The sequence below is a fragment of the Bradysia coprophila genome (assembly GCF_014529535.1).
Source record: "Bradysia coprophila strain Holo2 chromosome X unlocalized genomic scaffold, BU_Bcop_v1 contig_12, whole genome shotgun sequence".
NCBI lineage: Eukaryota > Metazoa > Arthropoda > Insecta > Diptera > Sciaridae > Bradysia > Bradysia coprophila.
The window spans coordinates 4,607,633-4,632,560 of record NW_023503293.1 but is presented as its reverse complement, the minus strand read 5'-3'; the positions used below and the strand labels follow the sequence as shown (position 1 = coordinate 4,632,560).

Genomic DNA, 24,928 nt, shown 5'->3' with positions numbered 1-24,928 from the left:
AGATTTAACAGATTCGCCAGTCCAACAAGTGATAATGTTTACAGACTGTAAAAGATTAGAGATCTTGTTGCCAGCCAGACCTATCAAGTGAAAAGTGAAACATCAGAATTAGCTAAAGGGCTGCAATATAGAGTTCGAACTTAGATATTTTGGCTGGAATTCCTGGTCAGTTCTGGTCTATTTCGACCTCTCGTTCTATACTTACGGTTCTTTCTCACGAAAAGCAGGATGCATTTTCCTGTATCACAACGTTGAGTCCCTTATGTGTTCGCTGCTTCAAATTCAAACTGGTTCAGCAAGCCAATATTATATTAAAGTTAAAAATCACGCACGACCATTCCGTTCATTTGTTCATTCCAGGTTTATTGTTGATGTTCAGTGGCTACTAATAATAAAATTTCGAACAAAATTGAATGATGTCCAGCATTCTCTCTACTGTGACTTTTTATCGTCAGCCTTTGATCGGATCGGCTCCTCTTTGTAGTGCAAAAAGACGAACGAAAACAGAAATACGCCCAGCATCATCGATAACGAACTTACGTAGTACGGATATGCACTAGGAATAAAACGTTCGTATTGGGTATGTGTCAGTGGGCGCACCGACACCTGAGTCGTGCTGTACAGATGAGTGTAGCCAACGCGGTCGTAGTCCACTTTGAACTGATAGACACCGTAAACGTCCGGAATTTTGAATTTGGCCACATACTTTCCGTTGGCGATTTTCTTCAATGTGGTGCGCACGAATGGATCGATTCGGACGAATTCGAGTTGTACATCATCTGCCTGGAAGGCTTTCCATACTCCGTTGTCCAATTCTTCGATCGAAATTGTGTAGACGACCGGATCGGTGATGGTGTACGATTGAGGTGGACTCTTTTCGCCTTCTTTGTGATGGTCGACAGAAGATACTCGGATCCGACCGACTTCACCAAACACCCATTTTGTTAGGGACTCGACGACCTTTTGGTTTCCGGATTGCTTGAAGCGTTGTCCGCCCTGAGCGTTTTGTACCTCCGATGTAAATGCTTCGTCGGAAAAGAAGAACAGTGAGCCAGAGAATACAACGCGGGCATTGTTTCTAGCTTGCAGTGCAGCGATCAGTAATGTTCCACGGCCCACAGCGTGTGGATACTCTTTGATTGCATTTTCTGGAACGTAACTGTAGGCAGTACTGTCAGCAGTCAAAACTTGCAACACCAAAGAATTTTCACGATCTGCAAGGAGTCCAGTGCCGCGATACAAAAGCGGTGCAGATGTATCCGATCCAATGATGATTTTCGATTTGATTAAATTCGATGGCGAGGCAACGATGGTTGTATGATCGCCCGTATCTGACACATCATAATTGAGATGATCAATGACTGAAGCCCCTTCTTCGTCCATTTCAAAGCCGCACTCCGAAGCGAGTTCTCTCAAAGCATCACCGGACACAGAACTGCCAGCAACGAGAACATTGCCGCCATCGTCAATAAATTCAGTAATCTTCTCCACATTCAAATCACCACCGAATTCCTCGACTGATGGAGCGAAGATGATCAGATTTTTGTACAAATATTCACCATACTTGGACAGCACAAGACCAGCATCATCGGCCAATTTGAAAGACAATTTGTAGCCTCGTTCTGAAATCCGAAAAAAAAAAATCAAATCAAATGTGTGCATAATGATATTGACGAGGACACGTCATCCAGCACTGTTCGGACTTACCTTGTAGACTTTTGAAGAATATGGAATGAGTTTCTCTGATTGCCAAATTGTCGAGGAGCACAAGGGTGTCTTGAGCAATTACGGACACCAGACAAGCGGCCAGGATCACCGAAAATCCAATTAATTTCATTTTATTGCTTATTCTGTACGACCACTTAATTGATAAACGCCGGTGTAACAAAAAAACTGCAGTTGTTTCTTTGTACTAGATTGTTCAGCAAATTTTATTACAGCAGTCAGAGATCGTTCACTTTACATTATTTCATTTTAAGCGAGTTAAAATTCGTGAACAATGTCTCAAAATTACTTGAAGGTGACAAAGCGTATAAACACTGAAGGTAATGCAAATCCACGAAAAAACACACGAAAAAACTCAAGGTTCTGAAAGAACCAGGCTAAGACAACTCTGAGATGATCACGAAGGCGGTGACACACAAATTGAGTTCAGCGGCTACGACGTTTATATGAAAAAGGCAGCGTAACAAAAACAAAATTCCGAATTTTACTAAAAAAGCATTTTCTTCAAGTTGATTTCACATACAAACTGTACTGAGTGCGTTTATCGATTTCGGTGTCACCCGCCCTCATGGGTGTCTTAACCTGTTCTTTCAGAACCTTGGCCCTACTCTCAGATGAATATATATTTTTTTAATGTTGCACACAAGTCAAATTAGCTTTGTTAGGTTGCAACACATGTTACGACTCAATACTGAACCACACAGTTCCAACAACATTATTAATCCAAACGTCAAGGTTGTAACATGAAAAATCACATATCACGCTAAACAGGGGCTGGGGCTGAACGTTTGTGGAGCCTTTGTTACCGTCTGATCACGTCAGAGATATTCTTTCAGCTGACAAATGCTGGCGATAAATTAGCCAAAATTATGTGCGTAGCGTTACACCACTAACTACTACTACTTTACTACGTATCGAATGCGAATTTCTTAATAGTACATTACGTCCGAGGTTCCAAATTTTTATTTGGACGTCTCCAACGTTATGGCCTGACCCGTAAAAAAATTAAAATCGATGCGCTCGTTTATTTAGTTATTATCGTAGCTGGTCATGAAAATCTTCCAGCTAACTTCAATAACTGACTGCAATAGACTGTTATAATCAGAGCGAGAAAACGAAGACTAGTTATTATAACTTTCCTTGGGGTACTTGTCAAAATCTCTTCTTCTCCTTCATCATAACACCGTAAAAAATGCATAGATGCTATTGGCAGGCCATTTCACCTGCAAATAGTCTTTGTAAAAGGAAAAATACTATTGGCAGGCGCCTGCCAATAGCCTCCGTAAAAGGAAAAACCCTATTTGCAGGCAAGTTCGCCTTGGAATGTGTGAGAGAATTTCATATATTTTCTCTCACAATTTCACATCTCTAAGGGTTTTATGCGGTTACGATAGTATACCAGGTAATGCAGACCGATTAAAAGAGAGGATTCACTTAGTCTCGCTGTACATTTGATTTTTCAGGAAAGAAATTATAACGACTCAGTGTATTCGTACCACGATCATTAGTAACATCAACACATTACGAGGAAACTGTAACCCACAACAGATTTGTCTTCAGTATATTCAAATTTTCCCGCCATTATTTACTTTACAATAAAATTGCATGAAAACGAAAGAAGTTGTCATACCGTTCATTAATATTACCATTACCGATTACCACTACCGATGCAACAAATTGTCATTATTCGAAGTGCTACTAAGTGACGAGAAAATTAACGAAAGGAAATTCTATTTGAAAATCGAAAGGGTTTCTTCTCTAAAAAACAATTCATAAACAATGGCCAAAAAAACCTATGATCTGCTGTTCAAATTGCTGTTGATTGGCGACTCTGGTGTGGGCAAAACGTGCATATTATTTCGCTTTTCCGATGATGCATTCACATCGACATTTATATCAACGATAGGCAAGTCAAATTTTTTTTTTATATACAAAATGTTATTCATTGTCTGTGAAATTTATTAGGGCGTAGTGTTATAGAGTTTTTAGTATTATTGCATACATAATATGTATGCGGTTAATTAATTAAATTCAATTTCATTTCAGCAGAATTTTGACAAAAATATTTTTATTTTATTTACTTAAAAAAAACAGAATTTCAATGAAAAGACCTCGTTGTAGTCAATTCTGTAGAAATTCTTATCCTTTTATGGAGTCGATGACTAGAACGTAATTCGCAATAACATTTTGACGATAGCAACAATTTGTTGATAAAGACACACTTTGTTACACTGTCTTGTAGTTAAAGTGTATCAAGTTGCTATCTTATGTAATTTAAGTTTTTCATTTTATATAAACATAGCTCATATGTCTCCTAAGTCTCTAGATAAAATTGCGTATGAAAATTTCTTGTTTTTTTATTATTGTATTGCACAGAAAATATATATAACATCCGACACATACTGCAGAGCAGAGTATCATTCACAGGGGTGTAACTTAGAACAATTTTTATTGTCGCTGCTTAGAACATTTTTGATTTTTGTACCAGCCCTGTTGAATGTCGTTCAAAAACATCGAATCGTTTTTTAATTTTCTGAATGTTATAGTTTTCGAACGTTTTTCTGTTTATAGTAACTTTTAATTGACTTCGGCAATTGCCTAACATCGATGGTATTTTACGACAATTTTTATGGTAAAGTGGTACACCCGTGGTATCATTCAATAATGTAATAATTTTTGTGTATAATTTTATGATTCAATAAGAAAACATTTTATTTTTTCTCCGAATAATTGCCCACATTTATCACTTAGCTAATTGAATGTCTGTTCACAGGAATCGATTTCAAAATCAAAACAGTCGAACTGCGAGGAAAAAAGATCAAATTGCAAATATGGGATACAGGTGAGCGCATTTTTGAGTGAAAATTAATTAATTATTTTTTAGCGGAATAGTGATTTTACATTCAAAACCATTTTTCGTTCTATTGCAGCGGGTCAAGAACGATTCCACACAATCACAACGTCATATTACCGTAACTTTATCAGATAATCTTTGCTGGAAGCTCAATCATTTAAACTATTCTTGTCTTCTTTTCGGTGTTTTAGGTGGATCAATGGGGATTATGCTAGTATATGACATCACAAATGAAAAAAGTTTCGAAAATATAGTGAAATGGTTAAGGAATATTGATGAGGTGAGTGAATTTTACATGATGCCATAATTTACATAGTTCATTTAAGTTTAGACTACTAATGTCGTCACCTCTTTCACATTCAATTAATTTTCAATTTGATCTAATTGTTGAATGGAACAAATAAATTTGAGTGGAGTATTGTGTTGCCAATCCATACGTCGCTTAGATGCTCATCAGTGTTTGGGCCACTTTCGATCAGTGCTGTGTAGAGATCATAATTATTATTTCATACGAATCGGCACAGGGCTAAATTGTAGCCTAAATTTGTGCGAAAAAATGATATATTTTCGATGATGGAAACGGATGGACCATCGTTTTGTGTTAAAGTATGTTGGCTTTGAGTAAAAATAATAAATGATGGTCCAAAAAGGACGCGGATACTAAGTAATCATCAAAAATATATCATTTTTTCGCACAAATTCAGGCTACAATTTAGCGCTGTGTCGATTCGTCTTAAATCTGCAGTAGTGCGAATAGTGCCTAAACTTTTCGTATCCCGAGTAGCGATCCTTCTTCAATTGTACTCATTTAACTTATATGTTTTAGGAGGCATCGATGCTCAGTTAAAATTGTAGTCTACATTTGCGCGTCTCTTATTTCAATTTTCATGATATCTTTTCATCAGAATCCTTTTTGAAAAATGTACTACTAAAATAATGAAAAGAGAACATTTCGGCGTCAAAAAAGAGGACAAAAAGAGGACGCTTTCACATTCAAAAAAGAGGATGAAAAGTGAATCTCTGACGCGGAATTACAACGACTGTATACATGCACTTTGTGTAACTATTGCGTAACTTCCTCCACACTTCATGCTGAAAACAAAAATATTCAAATATGCTCTGTGCAATATGGACTGAAGTCGTACTGATATTCTTTTGGATTCCTTCTCAGTGATAACATCCACTCCATATTACCTAAACACAGACTTCGTTTTACCTTATCCTTGCGTGATCATTGGTATCTCGCACAACGCTACACTATTTTATACTTTTAATGCGAGCGGAGCGTGTGATTTTTTTTTTTTTTTTTTTTTGAGATTAAGATTTTTTTGTATTACCTTTCAGTGATTCTCTGACAGTGAAGATTAATGGTTAATGCTGCGCAGCGAAAATTTTTCGTTCTTTAGGTATGAGCTGCATCAAATTTACTTAAAAAAGAAGAAGACCTGAAATAAAGTGGACATAGAGGACGTTTTCATCAAAAAAGTGATGTTCTTAGAATTTTTGTAAAAAAGAAGAACGAGCCGAAAAAAGAGGACATGTCCCTTAAAAAGAGGACGACAGTTTTCTCAGAGCTTGTCAAACTGCTACAACCAAATCTATTTCCTGTTGAAAGCTAACACATTCGTTGTCTTTATTGCGGTCGTACATTTTTCAAAAACATATTTTTTTTTATCGGAGCTTTAGTGCGGGAGAAGACGCTTTCTCTGACAATTTCAAAAACGATTCTTTCTGGTGAAAATAAGGTAAAAGCAAAATAAAATGATCGAGTCTGGTTTTTGACAATTGAAATTCAATTGTCAAAAACCAGACTCGATCATTTTATTTTGTTTTCATTTTATATCATCAAAAATAATCTAAAATCCAGTATTTAAGAGTGATATCGCCAAATCTTCAGGTGATTTTTTTTAACTTTGGGAACAAACGTTGAGTGATAGCTCGTTGCATTCGTTTTTCAATTCTAGGAAACGCGTGTCTTTCCCTTTTTCTAAAAAAGGTGTTTTCTGTGAAAAGCGTTCAAAAGTGAGTCCGGTAAAAAAACTGTTTTCGGTACCCTCTGACATGTCTTCACTTTTGAACGCTTTTATAAACGCAGAAAATATTTTTTTTTATAAAAAGTGAAAGATAAATCCAACGAGCTATCACTCAACACGTAGGGGATAATGCTCGAGCAGGCACTTTAGGCACACCGGAAAGTGCTAAGGGGGTCGAGGAATGCCTCCAAATAAATTTCTAAAAATCAAAAGTCAAATTTTTGATTTTTAGAAATTTATTTGGAGGTATTCCTCGACACCCTTAGAACTTTCCGCTGTGCCTAAAGTTAATAAGTCTCAATAACCGGTAACGTGTTAAAATCGGAGACCGCTTGCTCCCCAATCACCTGGAGATTTGGCAGATAACCTACCACGAAAAAACTCAGAATTTGTGCCAATTTTAGTGAACTATTGCGTTTTCTCACAGTAGGTTACATCAACATAAACAACTATTTGCATTTTTACTCAAAGCCAACAACGCATTTTCACACATGGCTTCGACTTATATACCCTTCCTCGACTGTTTACATAAAAAAACATTGCAAAAAAACCTCAGTGTTCACATAAGAGACTATTTTCTAATGATTTGTCAAAGAAGAATAATTGTAAAATTCTAGAAAATTCTAGAAATTTTAGAAAATATTTTCTAAAAATAGGCTCTGCTTCCGAGTGTGAACAACTTCAAAAACAAGTATGACATGTCATGGTAACTATCGAGAAAATTGCTGCACTGTTCGGCTGGTATGGAAAATGTTGCTATCGCAACGGTTGCAATGGCGACCGTGCAAAGATAGACTGACAAGTACTCCATACTACTTCCATAAAGTAGCTACTGCCAATTCATAAAGTCATCAAATGGACATTATTGTGGACAGTTTCATGAATTGTAAATCATATGAATTTTTCTTTTGCGAAATTCCATTCTTTCAATCTTCAACCATCAACGCATCTCAATGTTGTCTAACAAAAGAATGGAAAATCAATAGAAAAATCAATGAAAAACCGCACGTTTTGAGAATTACATTCTTCAGCACACGACCCAATTTTCCATACAAGCTGAGCGAGAAACTTGGGCTAGTGCTGAAAAAAAACAACATTACAGCACTCATAACACAACATACAATTACTCATTGAAGTTAGGCTTTAGAAGACTAAACAACCGTACCAAATAATCTACTGCTGATTGTTCAAAGTTTCGGAGTAGAAAATAGATCCATTTGAATCTATTAATGGCAAGACCTATATTTTCGTTAAATTTATTCTCGAATTAAAAATTTCTCAAAAATAAATTCTTCAAAATAGGACCTGGGTTGAGGGAAGGTGTCACGTCGTGGTTTAACCGCAAATCGTGCAACGTATTCGAAAATATATTTTTTAGAATATGAAATAAAAGACGGCCCTAAGTTGAGAAACTGTTAGGGCTACTAGGTCCTCAATGAGGACTCCTCATAGCTATAGAAAAACTGCGGCGTATTTCTCAATGTACGAACACGACCGTAAAATGAGCTAACTACTGCGGTTTTACTTTAGAAAATTTAATTTCTGATTCAGATCGTCGATAATTTCATAAAATTCGTCTAATTCTCTTTCAGCATGCAAATGAAGATGTGGAGAAAATGATTTTGGGTAACAAATGTGACATGCCAGATAAACGAGTCGTCAGCCAAGACAGAGGAGAAGCGGTTAGTCAATTGATAAAAAAAGCGAATCCGTGCGAAAAATCAAATTAATAATTTTAACGAATTCCCTCTGTTCAGATTGCACGCGAACATGGCATTCGATTTATGGAGACATCAGCTAAAGCCAATGTGAATATCGAACGAGCATTTTGTGAACTAGCCGAAGCGATTCTGGACAAAACATCCGGTCAAAATACAACGGAAAATGCCGAAAGAGTGATTGTCGATCATCGTGGCCAAGACAAACAACCCTCCTATAAAGGTTGTTGTGCGCAATAGATTAGGCTGTAGAAAAAAAAAGAAAACAACAGATTGTGAGAAAGAGAGAGAGAGGGAAAGAAAGAGAGAGAGAGAAGCGTATCGGATTGCTCGTTTCATAATTAAATTTATCGAAAAGGAAGAAATTACAAAAACGAAATGGAGTCACAGAAACGTCAAAAAAATTTAACTGACTTGATGAATGGGAAAGCAATATGAGAAAGGAATTTTTTAATTTTTGGACATTTTCGGGCTTTTTTGTTAATTTAATTAGAATTCAAACCTAAGACAGTAAATTTTTTAGTCGTCTTAGTCGTAAGATGATGCTAAAAACGCTACATTTTTGACTGATAAAGTTTTTGAACTTTTGTATCAAGAATTTCAAAGCTTTTTTTTAAACAAAACAAAACAATTTGATTAACGATTTTTACCTAAGACGGCCATCTTTTGATAATAATATTATACATAACCAAATAAGCATTCAAAACATCTAAAAGAATTAAATAATAAAAACTGATGGAACAATTTATAAGAAAACAAATAAAACTTACAAAATGAACAGCACACCGAAATCTAATTTATACTTTCAAAAACCAAAAACCAAAATTCTTTCAATGTGTAAATGTCGTAAATTTTCCTCAAGCTTTTTTCTAACTCATTAGCAAGCAACAACAAAATCAAACAACAACAATCAAGCATTCAGAGTATCCTTCCCACATATGAAAAACCCACTCTGCGGATATTGTTACTTCCGTCATGAATGAGATTAAATGCGCGATTTAGTAAAAGAATAAAAAAAAAAAAACAGAAACCGATCGAAATGTGACAAAATCGTTTATCCCCATGACTCCTTAATTATTTCTGGCCACAGAGCTTACAAAAATGTCATACCACCACCACTACTCCAATCAATTAGTTATTTTCATCATAAGGAGAGAAATCACTGAATTACAGTATACGTGTGAATTCGTTTGCCGAAAGAATTATTTTGCATAAGTATGAAACATACGTACGTTTGCAAAACTACTTTCTCGTGGTATACGAATTCACGCACACACTGTGATTGAGTGTGTTCTCTCCATATTATGAGCACAATTTTACACGCTTTTATGATACGAAAAACAGAAGAAAAAAAAACGATCAAAAGAGAGTGAAAGAGTTCGCTTTGCCTTCGTATACATCAATTCAAAACAGGAGATAGATTACGGCTGCATTATGTACACATTACAAACACATTTTGTGCAACTTCTGTGCGCAGATTTGATGGTAGAAAATAGAGAAGAGAACAGAGAAATGCAGCCGTAATCTCCCCAGGTCGCAAGCGAGTAAAACATCATTTCTATCCCTAGACCTGTTTACAAGGTTAGAGAGATCTAAAAAACTATGGTTTCCGATAACTGTCGGCGCGTGATTTCGTCTGTTTTCGTATCATAAAGCGTGTAAAAAACATTCTTCGTATTCTTACAATGATGAAACAAAAGCAATCCAGAGGATTTGGTGCGCGGAGATAAATGATTTTGCGATATGTTTGCACGGTCAATCATTCTTTCAATCATTGTATTTTAAGTGTACCATAAACTAGTTTGTGTACAGTTTCTCTTTTTATTATTTTTTTTTCTGAAATTAAGCATAATATTTGTAGCGACGTTACGTTATCTATAGCTCAGTTTTTTACTATTTACGAACAAGTGTTATGTTATAATTTTTGCTTTTCGGTAATTTTTATTAAATTAATTTTTATAATGTAACAACAAATCCAACGGCTTTTATTTGACCCCTGTTGGGAGATTTGATTACCTCCAACTGGATAACAAATACAACTGGTAGTTTTGTACCAAAGACAATTTTTCTATTTACAGGAAGAATTATCAACTTCTCAGATAATTTGAAAACGGGCTGGTTATATTTCTTCTAATTAAAAACTTGTTCCCAACCAAGCGGCGGGTCAGGTCCCTTGACTGTTAAAATGTATACAGTGTCAAAAGAGCGTAAAAACAGTGGAAACGAGCCGTCAGAACAGTCGGAGCGTTTGCTGCGACTGAGCCCCGTACAAACCCGTACATCTATTGCGTACGTGACCCTAGTTCGTCCGTCGCCCTACTCTTACCGTAAGCCTACTGCGCCCCCCGAGAACCAGAGAAACTCTCGGTATCGGGCCCAGCGATGGTTGAGGAGCCTATCCTTGGCTGAAACGTGGTGGCTGTCGGTTCAATTGCGCTTTATGCGCTGGGGTACTGCTCCCGGGGAAAGTGCAGTAAGGGTTGAGATGGGCTCTGGCCTCACCTTTGGTAATGTTGGTGCATGAACACCGGCATAAAAAGGTAGTTCTACCCGCTGATTGAGCGGTAATCTCGATCAAATCCTTTTTGGAAAGGAAGAGCTGTTAAGCTTATGGCAGGTAAGCTCTCTAATCTAAAGATATGTTTTCTGCGCCCGTAAACGTCGGTAAAGTAAAATTCTTATGAAGTGTGTACGTCTTAAAAATTGCGCATAGCGCAATTACGAAGCCCCGTACGACGTTCCTTTCAAATGTAACACAAATTTCGAATTGACCTAAAATTAAGTAAGTATCATTTTCACCGATTTATATTGATTTTACAAAAATCCAAAATGGCGGCCGACGGCCATTTTGTTAGGAGATGGAAAGTAGTTCGGCTGCTTTACATTCGTTAGTACCTTTCAAACAAAAAAAAATTGAAATTCGGTCAAAGTTTACTCGAGATATTAACAAAAAACACCACCTTCACTGTACGGCCGAGTAGCCACATATAAGCTCACTCCAAGAGACCTAGCTCACGCTCCGGTGAATCGAATTTCATAAACTTTTTTTTCCCTGATTGGTACGGTCAATACCTATCAAATGAAGCAAAATCCATCTAAATACGTTCAAATTTGGCCAACCTACAAGCAAAAACGGCTTGCCGTCCTGTACCTAGTTCACACCAAGGGGTCTAACTCACGAGTCGGTCATCCAATTTTCATAAACTTTTTTTTGTCGATCGGTATTGTAAATACCTTTCATTTGACGTATCACTTACAAGTGTAGTGCTTAAATGTCTGGAGATATCGTCGAAAAACAGTTAGGCACTTATTGGGCTCCAGCTCCGGAAGGGTCGACCCAAAATCGCCCATCTTCGAACTTAGCCTTACTATTTTGACTATCTTTCAGGGAATTTTTTTTTTTAATCGGATTTGATTTACTCAAGATATCGACGTGACAGACGGACGGACAAAATTTTTATTGCGGATTCGTTATCTATGAACATAGGCAAACACTTTGCCCTTACCGTCTGCTTCGAATTCCATCAACTACACACGGCATCGTAATCCTATAAGCCCCTTCGTACTTCGTACAGGGCTAAAAACCAGTTAATTAAACTGATCCCGATGGTTAATATGTCAAAATTTGTATCTAATTAGAGGAAAAACCAGTTAATTTTTAATTTTTTTTACTATAATCTTTTTATTCGACGAAAATAATGGAGTTAATTTAACTTATCCAAATGGGTGATATGTCAAAATGAAAACTCTCTTTTAACACTGTATAAGTGGATTTATAAGTTCGGGAGATCAATCGACATGGTCAAACTCGCTCAAATTCGATTTAGGTTTCGCCTAAGGAGTGTATTTGAAGAAACGCCAAGAAATATCGCCAACGTGTGAAGAAACACCACAAAGCAACACAAAAGTGCTTCCAGATTTTCTTGCAGTGTCAAAATTTGTTTGATAAACTGCTCATGTCAAAAGTGCGTTGCACAAAGACAAATTTTCAATTCACTATGTTTCTTGTAGTTTTATCACAAATTGGCGACATTTCTTGGCGTTTCTTCACATTCTGGCGATTTTTCTTGGTAATCAACCAAAAAAGATGAATTGCCAAGAAAAATCGCCAAAGTGTGATGAAGCGGGTAAATTGAAGAAAACGCATGAAATGTCTTCCGACGCACTAAAAAATCGGACGAAACGTCTTACGTTTTGTCTAACATAACGCTTTTGCGTTACCTTTCATAAAAAGATCAAACAAAATCATTATCACTTTTGGTTGATTAGAAAAATCACCGCAAAAAATCGACAAAGTGTGAAAAAACGCCATGAAAAATCGCCTAAGTCTGAAGAAATGCCATTAAGACAAATCCATCATTCTTTGTGTCTCTCGGCGTTTCTTCACTCTGTGACGATTTTTCTTGACAAGTAAATAAATCAGTCAAGAATTGTGGAGAAAAAACGCCACAGTTCCTTAAGTTCCTGGACGTTTCTTCACACGTTGGAGATTTTTTTTTGCGATTTGACTTTGGCGATTCTTCACTGGACTAGACCGATAAGAATCATGTCAGTACTAAGATACACCACACCATACAACATAAACCATCTACTCATCCACATCCTACGATATTTTTGGCACGAAACTTTTCTTTTACCTCATTTCTCAAAGAGTTGAGTAAAATTATTCATAATTGCTTTTGTTTTAACCCCAACAAAAAAAAAGAGTTTTTTTCGAAATGAACCGAAAATCTAAAATCGAAATGATCTCTATAGATTTCTTCCATTGTACGGTAAAAACGAATTTTGACAGGCCGAAGCAAACATAACCGCAACTCAAACAAATTTGTTCGTTAAAACTTCAAAGTGAGGTTGTGTTTTTTTTTAATAGGCTATAAAGCTTTTATTTTATCAAAGTAAATTGTGATCATTTTACATTCGTAAGGCTGCAAGGTTATGGGACAAGTTGGTCGGCCTGTAGAGGCACCACATTTTTTTCATAGTATTTCATTCTTGGCAGCTTATTTTCATGTGAACCAATTTCACATCTGTCATTACAGAACAAATGTTTCATATGGTGACACACATAAAAATAAGCGCAGTGACAGCAGTAATTTTATGACACTATGTACTAAAATATTGGAAAACTCTATTACATTTCTTCTTAGTTTTTAAACATCATTCTCCTATAGACTGTGACGAAACTGAATGTATTTCTTGTGAGAAAAATCAGTTTTCCAACGTGAAAATTATCACGAAGGAGACCAACTCGAAAATAGAGTAAACGGAGTAATTAAACGAAGGATAATTTTCAAATTCTTAAATTCGTCTTATAAGAAACTACCAGCCATCGATAGACTAATTGGACGATGTTTTACTAAAACAGACTAACCAACTTCAGTCGAAACATCAGCGATGAGCGAATTATGCTGCTAATTTTGTCGCTGATCGCTAAATCATTGCTTCAATCTAAATCATTGAAAATTTCAGCACTAATTTTACATTGATAAAATAATGTTTGAGCGCCTACTTTCAGCAATGAAATTTTTAGTCATTCTTTTCATCAATGAAATGCTTAGCGCTATCATTGTGTACATTGGATTATTACAGTATATTGTACATTGATAGAATTCAACAACAATCATATTTTAGTGTCCCGAAATCAATGAATGTATTCACCAGGTATGGTCTAATGTCAAAATTTGTATGTATCACCAACATTTACACAAGGGAGCGGGGGAAATAGCGATTTCATATAAACAAACTCATCTTTCAATGGAAAACATTGAGAGTTGAGTTGTTCATATGAAATCGCTATTTCCTCCGGTTTGTCCGTATACCTGGTTTGTACTTTCATTGCCAAAAATTGTTATGCATAAAGTGCTGAGTCATTGTGCATTGTATGTAACAAAAAGAGCGCCATATCGCGAAGACATTATAGGGGACATTATAGATGCCATTACAGGGGACATTCTAGACGAAATTACAGGAGACATTATAGATGACATTTCAGAGGACATTATAGACGAAACTACAGGGGACATTAAAACCTTTCTCGAAAGATCGAGAAGTGAAACACTCAGCGCCATTTTCGTTTTGAGTTATATTTATTCAACGGTGTCGTACCACAGTCTGAAAAACATTTAAATATTTTTGAGCATCAGTTATTCATCTTGAAATTCCAAATCGAAATCGATTGCTTGGCCGAATCCTTCCAAATCATCAACAAATTCTTCAGCACGAATGTTCTTGAGAAAATCATAAAAAGGCTTCGCGTCATCATCGACAAGGTACATCATGGTTTCCAAATCTTTGATTTTTTCTTGAGATAATGGTCTTCCTTCTGGCCACAATGGGCAAATCCGTGTAAATTGGGAATTGGTGATGTAGGAACGGAGATTTTGAGAGTATTTCCGGTGCCCTACGGATTTCTTATCGCCGAAACTTTGAGAACTGCTTTTGCCATTATTTCGGCTAAAGTAGCACCAGTAGTGTCATGTCAAAACAATCTAGCCTTCACCGCAATGTTGTAAGACTTCGTTTTTTCAGCAATATTTGCAACTACTTCAGCGGAGTCACAATAAGTGCCGTGTTATTACTAATTAACTCTGGATTCCAAAAGTCAGACTTGATCACTACTTGAGGGGCAGCAAGTTAGTTAGTTACGTTTATTAGCTCATCATTTGAAAAGACATGTAAAATTACAATGAACTTAACAGTTAACAAATTTTAGCCGTTTTCCACATCGAACCACCATGGAATTGCCCATTGCTCAAATTTGAATTGATTCGATTTGTATTTTCAGTCATTAAAATAATTGTTCGTCTTCTAAAAATGGGATAAAACTGCTAATGACTACTTTTCAGCTACATTCGATATTGGTAGACTATTAATCCTTTAAGTTAAAATTTATCAGTGTACTGACTGTAAACGCATCACCAAAATCTGTCTGCAGAAACATTGCTCCGGATTATTGCTCGTTTCTTTTGGACAGATATATTTTCGTCAGACATACTTCCTTTTACCGAATAGACAAAAATGTAAAGTTTTTTTTCCACTTTTATTATATAGAAACAAGTACTTTATTGGCAGACTTGACTTGACGTGAACACTGAATATGAGCTCATAAAATTTATGAATTTATAAATTATCGGCCGTTACGTCGTCTAAATCAATACCAATTGTCTTGGCTATTACATTCAGTTTGATATTCATGTCGGCCTGCTTTTTAGCTAAGCCGTTCAGCTTCTGATTTATTGCTTCATTTGAAATTGCTTGCTGCTCACTAATTGAAGAAATTGCGTTTACTATTTGTGAAAGTTGTTGCTCAATTTTTGAAGTCAGTACCGATTCCACCGGGTCGGCGGTGATTATTCTATTATCAACTTTACCACTCGATGTGCGATAGACCTGTTTGCATGACGTAGATGGTTGATCTAAAAATGTAAGAAGAAACTCGTTACATAACATTTCGGTAGACTCAACAATATTTCTGGTACCGGTACATGCATTGGTTTAAGAATTACATCGTCGATTGCAATTCATGAAACAAGACTTGTATGAAGGTATTTTATCGCACTAGATGTCGATGAATGGGTAAAATTCTAGACTTACCGGTAGCTTCTTTGATTTCGTCTTGACTTCGAGGAACTGATGACTGTTCATTTTTTGGTTTTGCAAAGCAGTATACTAGCTGATCGTCAATACTCTCACCACGCTCACCTGTAACGTCTCGAACATTTTCAAATTGGATAGTTTCGTTCAACTCATTCGCAATCGGCGACGTCGGATGTCTATCTTTAAAATTCAAAATTTGTCTAGGTAATCAATGGTGTTTCCAAAGGAACTCGCATGTTTTTGAAAATACAAAAATATTCGACACCACGTTACGTACATTTGCCTTTTTTGTTATCGTTAAGAGTACGAAGAGCGGACGAAGATGTACGTTTGTTTTTTCTGGACTTCATTTTGGTCCAGATTCTTCTCCACTTCGAAGTTGGATGTTTAGGTGGGCCAATCGCATTTAAATCATTTGCTAATCGATCCCATTCCGCCAACAACTTATCAGCTCCTGCAGATGATTTCATTTTTCCTTTGGTGAATCCATCAGAACGACCTTCCATGTTCAACGTTAACATTTCTATTTGTCCAGCAGTAATTTTCTTCGTATTTTCTTTACTATGATCTGCGTTCTGGTGAGAATCGTTCTCATCGCTTTCACAATCCGTATAACCTTTGTCAACACAAATATATTTATTAAATAACTCGTCTTCTGAACTCATTTCAAATGAGTTTTTGAACAATTTAAATTATAAGTAAATCAAACACGACTGCCAGCAAGGTCAAAATAAGCTCGATTTGAATATGCTTCGATTCAATTTTTGTTACATGTCTAGTATTAGGATGGATCATTAGACCAATTTGTTACAAGTGTAAATATTTTGTATAATAAGTTTTCTTATCAAAATCTTCGTGTAAAAATATCATTGCATTTTAGTTTTCGATGTTTCAATTTTTGTCGTTGAAATATTGGAAAAGATTTTACCCTTTACATAAAAGTTATTGAAAGAAAGCTGATGCAGCAGTAATCACGCCATAAGTGTGCCTAAAATTTGAATTTTAAGTGAACGATTCGATGAAAAAGTGAACCGAAAAGTGCATTTCAACGTTTCCTTGTATGAAAATGACGCTACATTAGAAAGACCTCCGCACTTTCCAATTTGAATTTTAACCGCACTTATGGCGTGAATTGCAACAGAGGGTTAAAATTGTTAGATACAATCTCAATTTAGTTATCAGTTTTTATGCAATTTATTGATGAAAGTGTGGAACTATTAGAACTTAGAAGAACAACCGAACACATGAATTTCTTACTATCAAAATTGAGTTGAGTGTAGTACAAAACTTGTAACAAAATACAATTTCGCTAAAAAGAAACATATTTACGGCTACATAACAAAACCTGAAAATCGATATCTGACAGAAATTTGAATTTTTCCGATCGACCAAAATGATCAATTAAAAAATCGAATGTCATTATTTTCAACATTTCAAAATACAATTGACAAAATATAATTAAAAATAAAAACCCTATTTCAAAACTTAATATGAATATTCGATCCACCCTATTCATCGACATCATAATCAATAGATTGTTGCAAGTGAGTAATATAGTATGTGCAAACGTACACTCATTTCGCAGTGATTGTTAAAAACCAGATCACATGTTGGTAGAATTGAATTTCCTGGAACTAAATCATATTGTGTTTTTGTGATTGTGAGAATATGATGGCAAGTCTTTAAAACAAAATTGTGATTGTAAAGTCTATATAGGATTTATTTAGGTATATAAGGTCACTGACCGTGATTTGCAGTTGTACCATTTTTAACTTTGAACGTTGTTTTCCAGGAACCAATTGAAGTTAATAATCAAAGGTCAATTTTGTTGTGAAGATTGAACATTTGGCTTCGTAATTAAACCACAAATTTAATAATTTTAAATAAATTTCGTTAATAAAAATGTTTTCTGTGAATCAAGAGTTGTGTGAACCATGATTTGTGGTAATTCATATAAATTAGTTGGTCACCAACTTGGTGGTAACTGACAGGAGAGGCCTGAAAAAAACCGTTAGGAGTCACAATCCATATGTTCATACAGTCTTTCTCAAGAAAGACTATAATCATGTACGATCAAAACGAGAGTGACGTCTGGGTTCGGCCAAAAAGGCCGTGCGCGTTTTTTTTAACATTTTTCACCCCTTTGCAAACCTCTATACTAGAGAAAAATATCAACAAAATAGTTATTTACGGCATCGAGTGCAAAGTGCTTTATTGGGCACTAGTTGTGCAACACTGATGTGCAACAGCATTATACAGCGACCCGGGCGAATTCTGGGTAGCAGTGCTAGTTCTACTTAAAAATCTAGTTATTTATTTGACAAAATAACAAAGTAGCTTTAAACGTAGAAGTCTAACGATTCCAATTTCATTTTTATTCGAACGAATAAAGGATAAAACGTTTCAGAAAATATTTCTTTTAACATATTGAAGTATTGAATCAAGTTCTGCAATATGAAGCACTCATCTAGAGGTTCGTATTAATACGATCTTTTGTAGCCATCGATCAAGTAAAAAATTCTAAATTATAACGCTTTACAATGTTCAGTGTTTGTGTAATTTCAAAATTTCCAATAGACAGTCCTATGGCAGATGTCTTACTTATTAAAAATCCGTATTTAACTGTAGTATGACTCATAAGTTGATTGCTAGAAATTAGAATTTACTGAAATATAATGACTCAAATGATCGATAATAAAATCCGAATTGCACAAGTTATTTCGATTTCGGCAGTCTCAAAATTTATAATGAAAAAATCGGAGTATTGTACCGTAAAACGAGTTAGCCATAGCCAAACGTTTACCAATCATTAGTCTTGAGCGTGCTTTAAGATATTGAGAGATATATTTGTTTATGATTTTTCAGCGAACTCTTTTGTATGCGATGAACAAAAAGGCCGACCAAAACGTGGAAGGCATCTAAAAGTTCCAGGACAGAATCGGGCAGACAGAAAAAGGCTCCTTAACAATAACAAAACTCACGTCAACACCCGAGGAAACGTTGTTATTGAAAAAACGTTTAATGAAAGCTTCGTTTGTCCATGTTCAAAACAATGCACTACATCCGTACCATTACGATTGCGCAAGCGGCTTTTCAACCATTATTGGTCTATTGGCGAATTTTCGGGTCGTTGTGCATATTTATTACGAAGCGTGTCTGAACAACTTAAAAAACGTTCATACTCAAAAACACACTTGAGAAATCGGCTAATGTCTCGAAAGTATACAATCTTTGGTATTGACGTTTGCAAAACAGCATTGCTCAAAACATTACAAATCGGTCCTGGTCGAATTACCGTAGCTTTAAAGAAGCTTAGTAATGAGAAATTTGTTGATGAAAGGGGAAAGGCGATTTGTGGATGGAATAAATTTCCTTCAGCGAAAAGAGAAGAGGTGAAGAATCATATATCGTCGTTTCCTAAGTACGTGTCCCACTACACACGCAACCAAACAAAATCGAAATTTTTGCATTCATCTCTGAACTTAGGGATTATGTACCGATTGTACAAAGAAAAATTTCAAAACCCGGTCAGCAAATCATTTTACAAGAAAGTGTTTTATGAAGATTTCAATCTTCGATTCAAAGTAGCGAAGAAAGACACTTGCAAAAAGTGCGATTATTGCTTCGTGAAATCTAAAACAGCTGTTGGAATAGATCGTCAGGTAAACGATGAATGGCATAAAAGCCATGTTGACCGTGCAGATTTTCTAAGGAAAAAAATGAACGACGATCTGGAACGGGCAAAGATTGACGACGAAATTGAAACATTGACGTTCGATTTACAAAAGGTCCTCGTTCTGCCGAAGGTACCAACAAACATCGTTTATTATCTCCGACAATTGAACTTATACAACTTTGGGATACACGTCGGCAGTACTAATCAAGGAATTTTTAACGTGTGGCTCGAACATGAAGCATCTAAAGGGACACAAGAAGTCGGTTCATGTTTAAGAAAGTATATAATGTCCATCTCTCATCCAGTTAAGAAATTACTGCTTTGGTCAGACTCATGCGGGGGCCAAAACCGCAGCATTAAGCTAGTATTGATGCTGATGCATACGCTACAGAATCACCCATCTTTGGAGACAATTTCACTTCGTTTTTTGGAATCTGGACACTCCTTCCTTCCGAACGACTCTGACTTTGGTGATATGGAGTGCAAACTGAAAACAAATGAAAGAGTTTTCACCGATGAAAAGTACATGCAAATCATGCGGGACTGCCGAATAAATAACAAGTTTCAGGTCAACCGAATGTCGCCCAACGTTGATTTTCACTCAGTGGATAAGCTGTTGCAATACACAACCAACAGAAAAAAGGATTCAAACAAAACGAAAGTTAGTTGGATGGAGACGCATGAAATTGTCATGGAAAAATCGAATCCGTTAACAATCAAAATGAAAAAGATAATTGATGGGGAGAGTCAGTCAGTGAATCTTGTGAAAAAGGGATGCGATGCAAACGGCTTTAAGGATATCAAGCTTGAGCTATTGTGGCCAGAAGGAAGACCATTATCTCAAGAAAAAATCAAAGATTTGGAAACCATGATGTACCTTGTCGATGATGACGCGAAGCCTTTTTATGATTTTCTCAAGAACATTCGTGCTGAAGAATTTGTTGATGATTTGGAAGGATTCGGCCAAGCAATCGATTTCGATTTGGAATTTCAAGATGAATAACTGATGCTCAAAAATATTTAAATGTTTTTCAGACTGTGGTACGACACCGTTGAATAAATATAACTCAAAACGAAAATGGCGCTGAGTGTTTCACTTCTCGATCTTTCGAGAAAGGTTTTAATGTCCCCTGTAGTTTCGTCTATAATGTCCTCTGAAATGTCATCTATAATGTCTCCTGTAATTTCGTCTAGAATGTCCCCTGGAATGGCATCTATAATGTCCTCTATAATGTCTTCGCGATACGGCGCTCTTGTTGTTACATACAATGCACAATGACTCAGCACTTTATGCATAACAATTTTTGGCAATGAAACCGGAGGAAATAGCGATTTCATATGAACAACTCAACTCTCAATGTTTTCCATTGAAAGGTGAGTTTGTTTATATGAAATCGCTATTTCCCCCGCTCCCTTGTGTAAATGTTGGTGATACATACAAATTTTGACATTAGACCATACCTGGTGAATACATTCATTGATTTCGGGACACTAAAATATGATTGTTGTTGAATTCTATCAATGTACAATATACTGTAATAATCCAATGTACACAATGATAGCGCTAAGCATTTCATTGATGAAAAGAATGACTAAAAATTTCATTGCTGAAAGTAGGCGCTCAAACATTATTTTATCAATGTAAAATTAGTGCTGAAATTTTCAATGATTTAGATTGAAGCAATGATTTAGCGATCAGCGACAAAATTAGCAGCATAATTCGCTCATCGCTGATGTTTCGACTGAAGTTGGTTAGTCTGTTTTAGTAAAACATCGTCCAATTATTCATCCAGATCGGATGATATTTACTCAACTTATCGTACAAACAAAAATTACTACTTTTGGTGGCAAACTTTTTTTTAATCCCATTTCTCATGGCATCTGTAGTGGCTACTATCAATTCAAATTCGTCGATATTTACTCAACTAAATGAAGTGACAAAAACGTTGTTTTAGCTAGACATGCCTTTACAACAGCATTAAATGCTAAAGAATTATGTCGAGAAGTGCAGTCTCAACCCCCAGCTTATATCGTGACCTATGTTATAAAACATTGTGCGTTCTTAAAGCCACGGCAGAGTAAAATAAACCAGGCAGGAGCGGTTCATTTTCGAAACGTCAAATAAGTGACCTAATACGCTGTATGAGAATGAACTCAAATGAACACTGACATAAATTGAAAAATTTTCGCAAAATAAATAAGGCCACTAGATTATTCAGGTCCCTAGTCAAATCAGCGCTCCTGCCTGGTTAACTTTACTCCGTCGTGTTAAAGCCGGTTTTTGAGCACAAAAACGAAGCCTGAACAGGTGAATTTGACTTGACAATACAAATAAGTTTGAAATTGTGGAAATCGAAAGCAATGAGAGAATGGATTTTTTTTAATTTTTGGACATATTTGCATATTAGCAAACAACAACAATCGAGCATTCAAAGTATCCTTCCCACATATAAAAAACCCACTCTGCTTATATTGTTACTTCCGTCATGCGTGAGATGAAATGCGCGATTTAGTAAAAGATTTAAAAAAAAACAGAAACCGATCGAAATATGACAAAATCGTTTATAAGATTAGAGTTCCGCTGTACATTTTATTTAAGTCACACTGTTCAATTTCCATTCAAAACAAGGGTGGAGAAGGCGACTTGTGAGCTTGTCTAAATTCAAGTAGTTCACCCTAAGTTCGCCGAATATCGTTTTCAATTTCTTCTATTTCTGGTCCTCCTCCATCTGGATGCAGATAAAAAGAGACCCTTCTCACAGAAAACGGTGCTCTACACATTTTATGCGGTTAAAAATGCTTAGGCACAAGGCACCGTAGTCACTGTCACAGAAGACATTTAGCAGGACATTTAGTTATTTGTGTCCTTTAAGTATGGTTTCCACTCAACAAAAGATAGTCTGTGTGAGACCCGTGAGAGAGCGAACTGTCAAATAAACAAAGCAAAAATTGACAAAAATCAGCTTTTTCTCTCACAAGGAGTACTTTTTTGGTAAGAGGAAATTAAGCTTTAATCTTTAAGCCCGAAATGCACTACTTCAAACTAGCAACTTCAAACTTAAGTACTTGTGAAAGCTACCCAGTTTTGATGATTGAAATCGAGGGGGAAACCACTATTTTGTGATTAACATGGTTATACAGTTAATTTGTTAATCAGAAACATAAGTTTTGTGAATCCAAACGGTTAATCGGTGATTAACATTGATTAACCGCTATATTTCACGTTTATTTGTAGTTTTGCGACGATTCCCCCCGGTCAAATGCTGGTAAATCAACAATTCGTCATCATGTTAATCACTGGTTAATCATGTTAATCACATCAATAAAAAAGAGAGTGTTTTTCCCCTGGATTGAAATGAATCAATTGACTAGTCGTTGCCAACGTGCCGTTTTTATTTTCTCTCGCTGTACGTGTTCTACATTTTTTGATTTTTGTAGTCGTTTCTTTTGAAGCGAGGGGGAAGCTACGCGAGCAAATCTTGTCCAATATTTGCTATTGGAGAATTTCTTCTGCCAAAATTTACGTTTGATAACCACGCCATAACTGAAAACACCGATCCATTCATAATACGTAAGGTTTACCGACTAAACATTTTAACTTCGAATCATTTCTTATACCAGACGAATCTCTATGTTCGAAAAATTAATTTCAAAAAAATGAAATAGTCGTTTGATACTTCGTTTCGCTGGATTTGACAATAGGTTCAAACAAGAGCGAAGCGAGGTTAAAAATAGGAAATTCTACCTCGAACGATTTGTGGTTCTCGCTTCGCGTTTGATGGAATTATTATTTGTTCCCGAGGAGAACACAACATTTTTTACATTGAGAAATGTCCACTCCTGATTTAACATATTTAGGAGAATGCGCCACCTTCTCACCGCATTTGAGTGGAGCAACGACCAAACAAGAATTTTTTGCGCCGCAGCATTTTTCGCCTTTGATGATTTGTCGTCGCCGAAATGATTTTTTATTATCCCATATATCCAACCTTCGTTACCTCCTCAAAATCTACAGCTTTGCACTAACCAATGCAACACTGAAAGATGCATGAAAGCAGATGTGAAAATTTATCATCTCAAATCATCTCCCATATTTCTAAAAAGTCAGTTGTAACAGGTACCAGTTGCCGTTAATCTGTGACAAAGGCAAGTATAATTATTATCTAATCTGAGTACAGATCTAACAGGAACAGAGTCCTGTAAGTTTTTGAACTAATTTTCCCCGAATCGCTTCTGTGGACTCCGTGCATGTTGTTGTTACGGTCATGGTACTTCGAAGGACACTTCAAATGTAAAATACTGTCGGATGAGTTAGAATTGTTTATTTAAAAAAAAGCATGTAACAAAACTGTAAATGCAAATTCTGAAGTCGAAATCTGAAAAACTATTTTTTCAATTCGAAACGATTACATTTTCAATGCGTTACATCAATCGGCCGTAAATCATTCAATCGGAACATCGGCGGCACTGATTTTACTTCTTTTTAGCATCTTTTAATCCACCACCAGTGTTGGCTTTAAAGAAAATGATGTCACCGTCCTCTACTGTATAATTACGACCTTGTTGACGATATTTTCCAGCTGATTTTGCGGCTGATTCAGATCCTACAGACACAGGAATGATTAGTGCTTATCAAACGAATTCATGTCAGAAAAACGATTTTACCTTCCTCTTTAAAGTCAGCGTAATGCATAACCTCAGCCATAATGAAACCCTTCTCGAAATCGGTATGGATACGACCGGCAGCCTGTGGCGCTTTTGTGCCCTTTTGAATTGTCCATGCTCTGACTTCATCCGGACCAGCAGTGAAGAAATATTCTAAATTCAATGCCTTGTAACCGGTGACGATAATCTTGTCCAACACGCTCGGGCACTTCACTTCTTCGATGTATGCCTTACGTTCCTCATCGGACTCGAATTCAGCTAATTTCGTTTCGTATGCGCCCGAAAAGGGTATAATCACCGATCCGGGATCGTGCTTGTCCACCCACTCTTTGATCTTAGCGAGCCATTTATTCTTCTTGCGAATGAAGTCCTTGTCGGACAGATTTACGAGATAGACGACCGGTTTGGATGTAAGGAACAGATACTTGTTAAGGACTTCAATCTGAAATAATCGATTTGCAAAGGTGAACGAAATTCGGGAATTTTAATTTTTTGTAAATTAATTCTGGTACGTACGTCATTAGCGCTCCAATCGGCGAACCGGATATGTTTCTTCTCATCACAGAGAACTGCTTTCACTTTAACTAGAGTGTCCTGCAAAATAAAGAAAAGGAAACAATTATTCGACATCCGGAATCGTTACATAAAAATGGTATCAAAA

The 24,928-nt window shown here is 36.2% G+C and overlaps 5 protein-coding genes across 5 annotated transcripts in view; 2 read left to right on the top strand and 3 right to left on the bottom strand.

The window, feature by feature from the left end:
* Window positions 1-337: 337 nt before the first annotated feature.
* Window positions 338-1,921, bottom strand: LOC119067136 (dolichyl-diphosphooligosaccharide--protein glycosyltransferase 48 kDa subunit). The gene is made up of 2 exons (XM_037169933.1): window positions 1,708-1,921; window positions 338-1,622 (listed from the first exon to the last, which is right to left on the bottom strand). The coding sequence occupies exons 1-2, from the start codon at window positions 1,835-1,837 to the stop codon at window positions 433-435; spliced, it is 1,320 nt and encodes a 439-aa protein (XP_037025828.1). The 5' UTR covers window positions 1,838-1,921; the 3' UTR covers window positions 338-432.
* Window positions 1,922-3,401: 1,480 nt separating this feature from the next.
* LOC119067146 (ras-related protein Rab-10) lies at window positions 3,402-9,354 on the top strand. Its single transcript, XM_037169944.1, has 6 exons — window positions 3,402-3,631; window positions 4,499-4,567; window positions 4,656-4,697; window positions 4,771-4,859; window positions 8,205-8,294; window positions 8,370-9,354. The coding sequence occupies exons 1-6, from the start codon at window positions 3,505-3,507 to the stop codon at window positions 8,568-8,570; spliced, it is 618 nt and encodes a 205-aa protein (XP_037025839.1). The 5' UTR covers window positions 3,402-3,504; the 3' UTR covers window positions 8,571-9,354.
* Window positions 9,355-14,409: 5,055 nt separating this feature from the next.
* On the top strand, window positions 14,410-20,687 carry LOC119067135. Its single transcript, XM_037169931.1, has 2 exons — window positions 14,410-14,599; window positions 18,792-20,687. The coding sequence occupies exon 2, from the start codon at window positions 19,136-19,138 to the stop codon at window positions 20,603-20,605; it is 1,470 nt and encodes a 489-aa protein (XP_037025826.1). The 5' UTR covers window positions 14,410-14,599; window positions 18,792-19,135; the 3' UTR covers window positions 20,606-20,687.
* On the bottom strand, window positions 15,366-16,687 carry LOC119067143. Its single transcript, XM_037169940.1, has 3 exons — window positions 16,204-16,687; window positions 15,924-16,106; window positions 15,366-15,745 (listed from the first exon to the last, which is right to left on the bottom strand). The coding sequence occupies exons 1-3, from the start codon at window positions 16,589-16,591 to the stop codon at window positions 15,450-15,452; spliced, it is 867 nt and encodes a 288-aa protein (XP_037025835.1). The 5' UTR covers window positions 16,592-16,687; the 3' UTR covers window positions 15,366-15,449.
* Window positions 20,688-23,909: 3,222 nt separating the features above from the next.
* LOC119067139 (obg-like ATPase 1) overlaps window positions 23,910-24,928 on the bottom strand; it is a 28,496-nt gene continuing 27,477 nt past the window's right edge. Inside the window, exons 6-8 of the mRNA XM_037169937.1 lie at window positions 24,784-24,861; window positions 24,268-24,709; window positions 23,910-24,206 (exon numbers count right to left, since the gene is read on the bottom strand). Of these exons, the coding sequence (XP_037025832.1) occupies window positions 24,076-24,206; window positions 24,268-24,709; window positions 24,784-24,861 (651 nt within the window). The 3' untranslated portion in view covers window positions 23,910-24,075. The remainder of the gene's footprint in view (window positions 24,207-24,267; window positions 24,710-24,783; window positions 24,862-24,928) is intronic.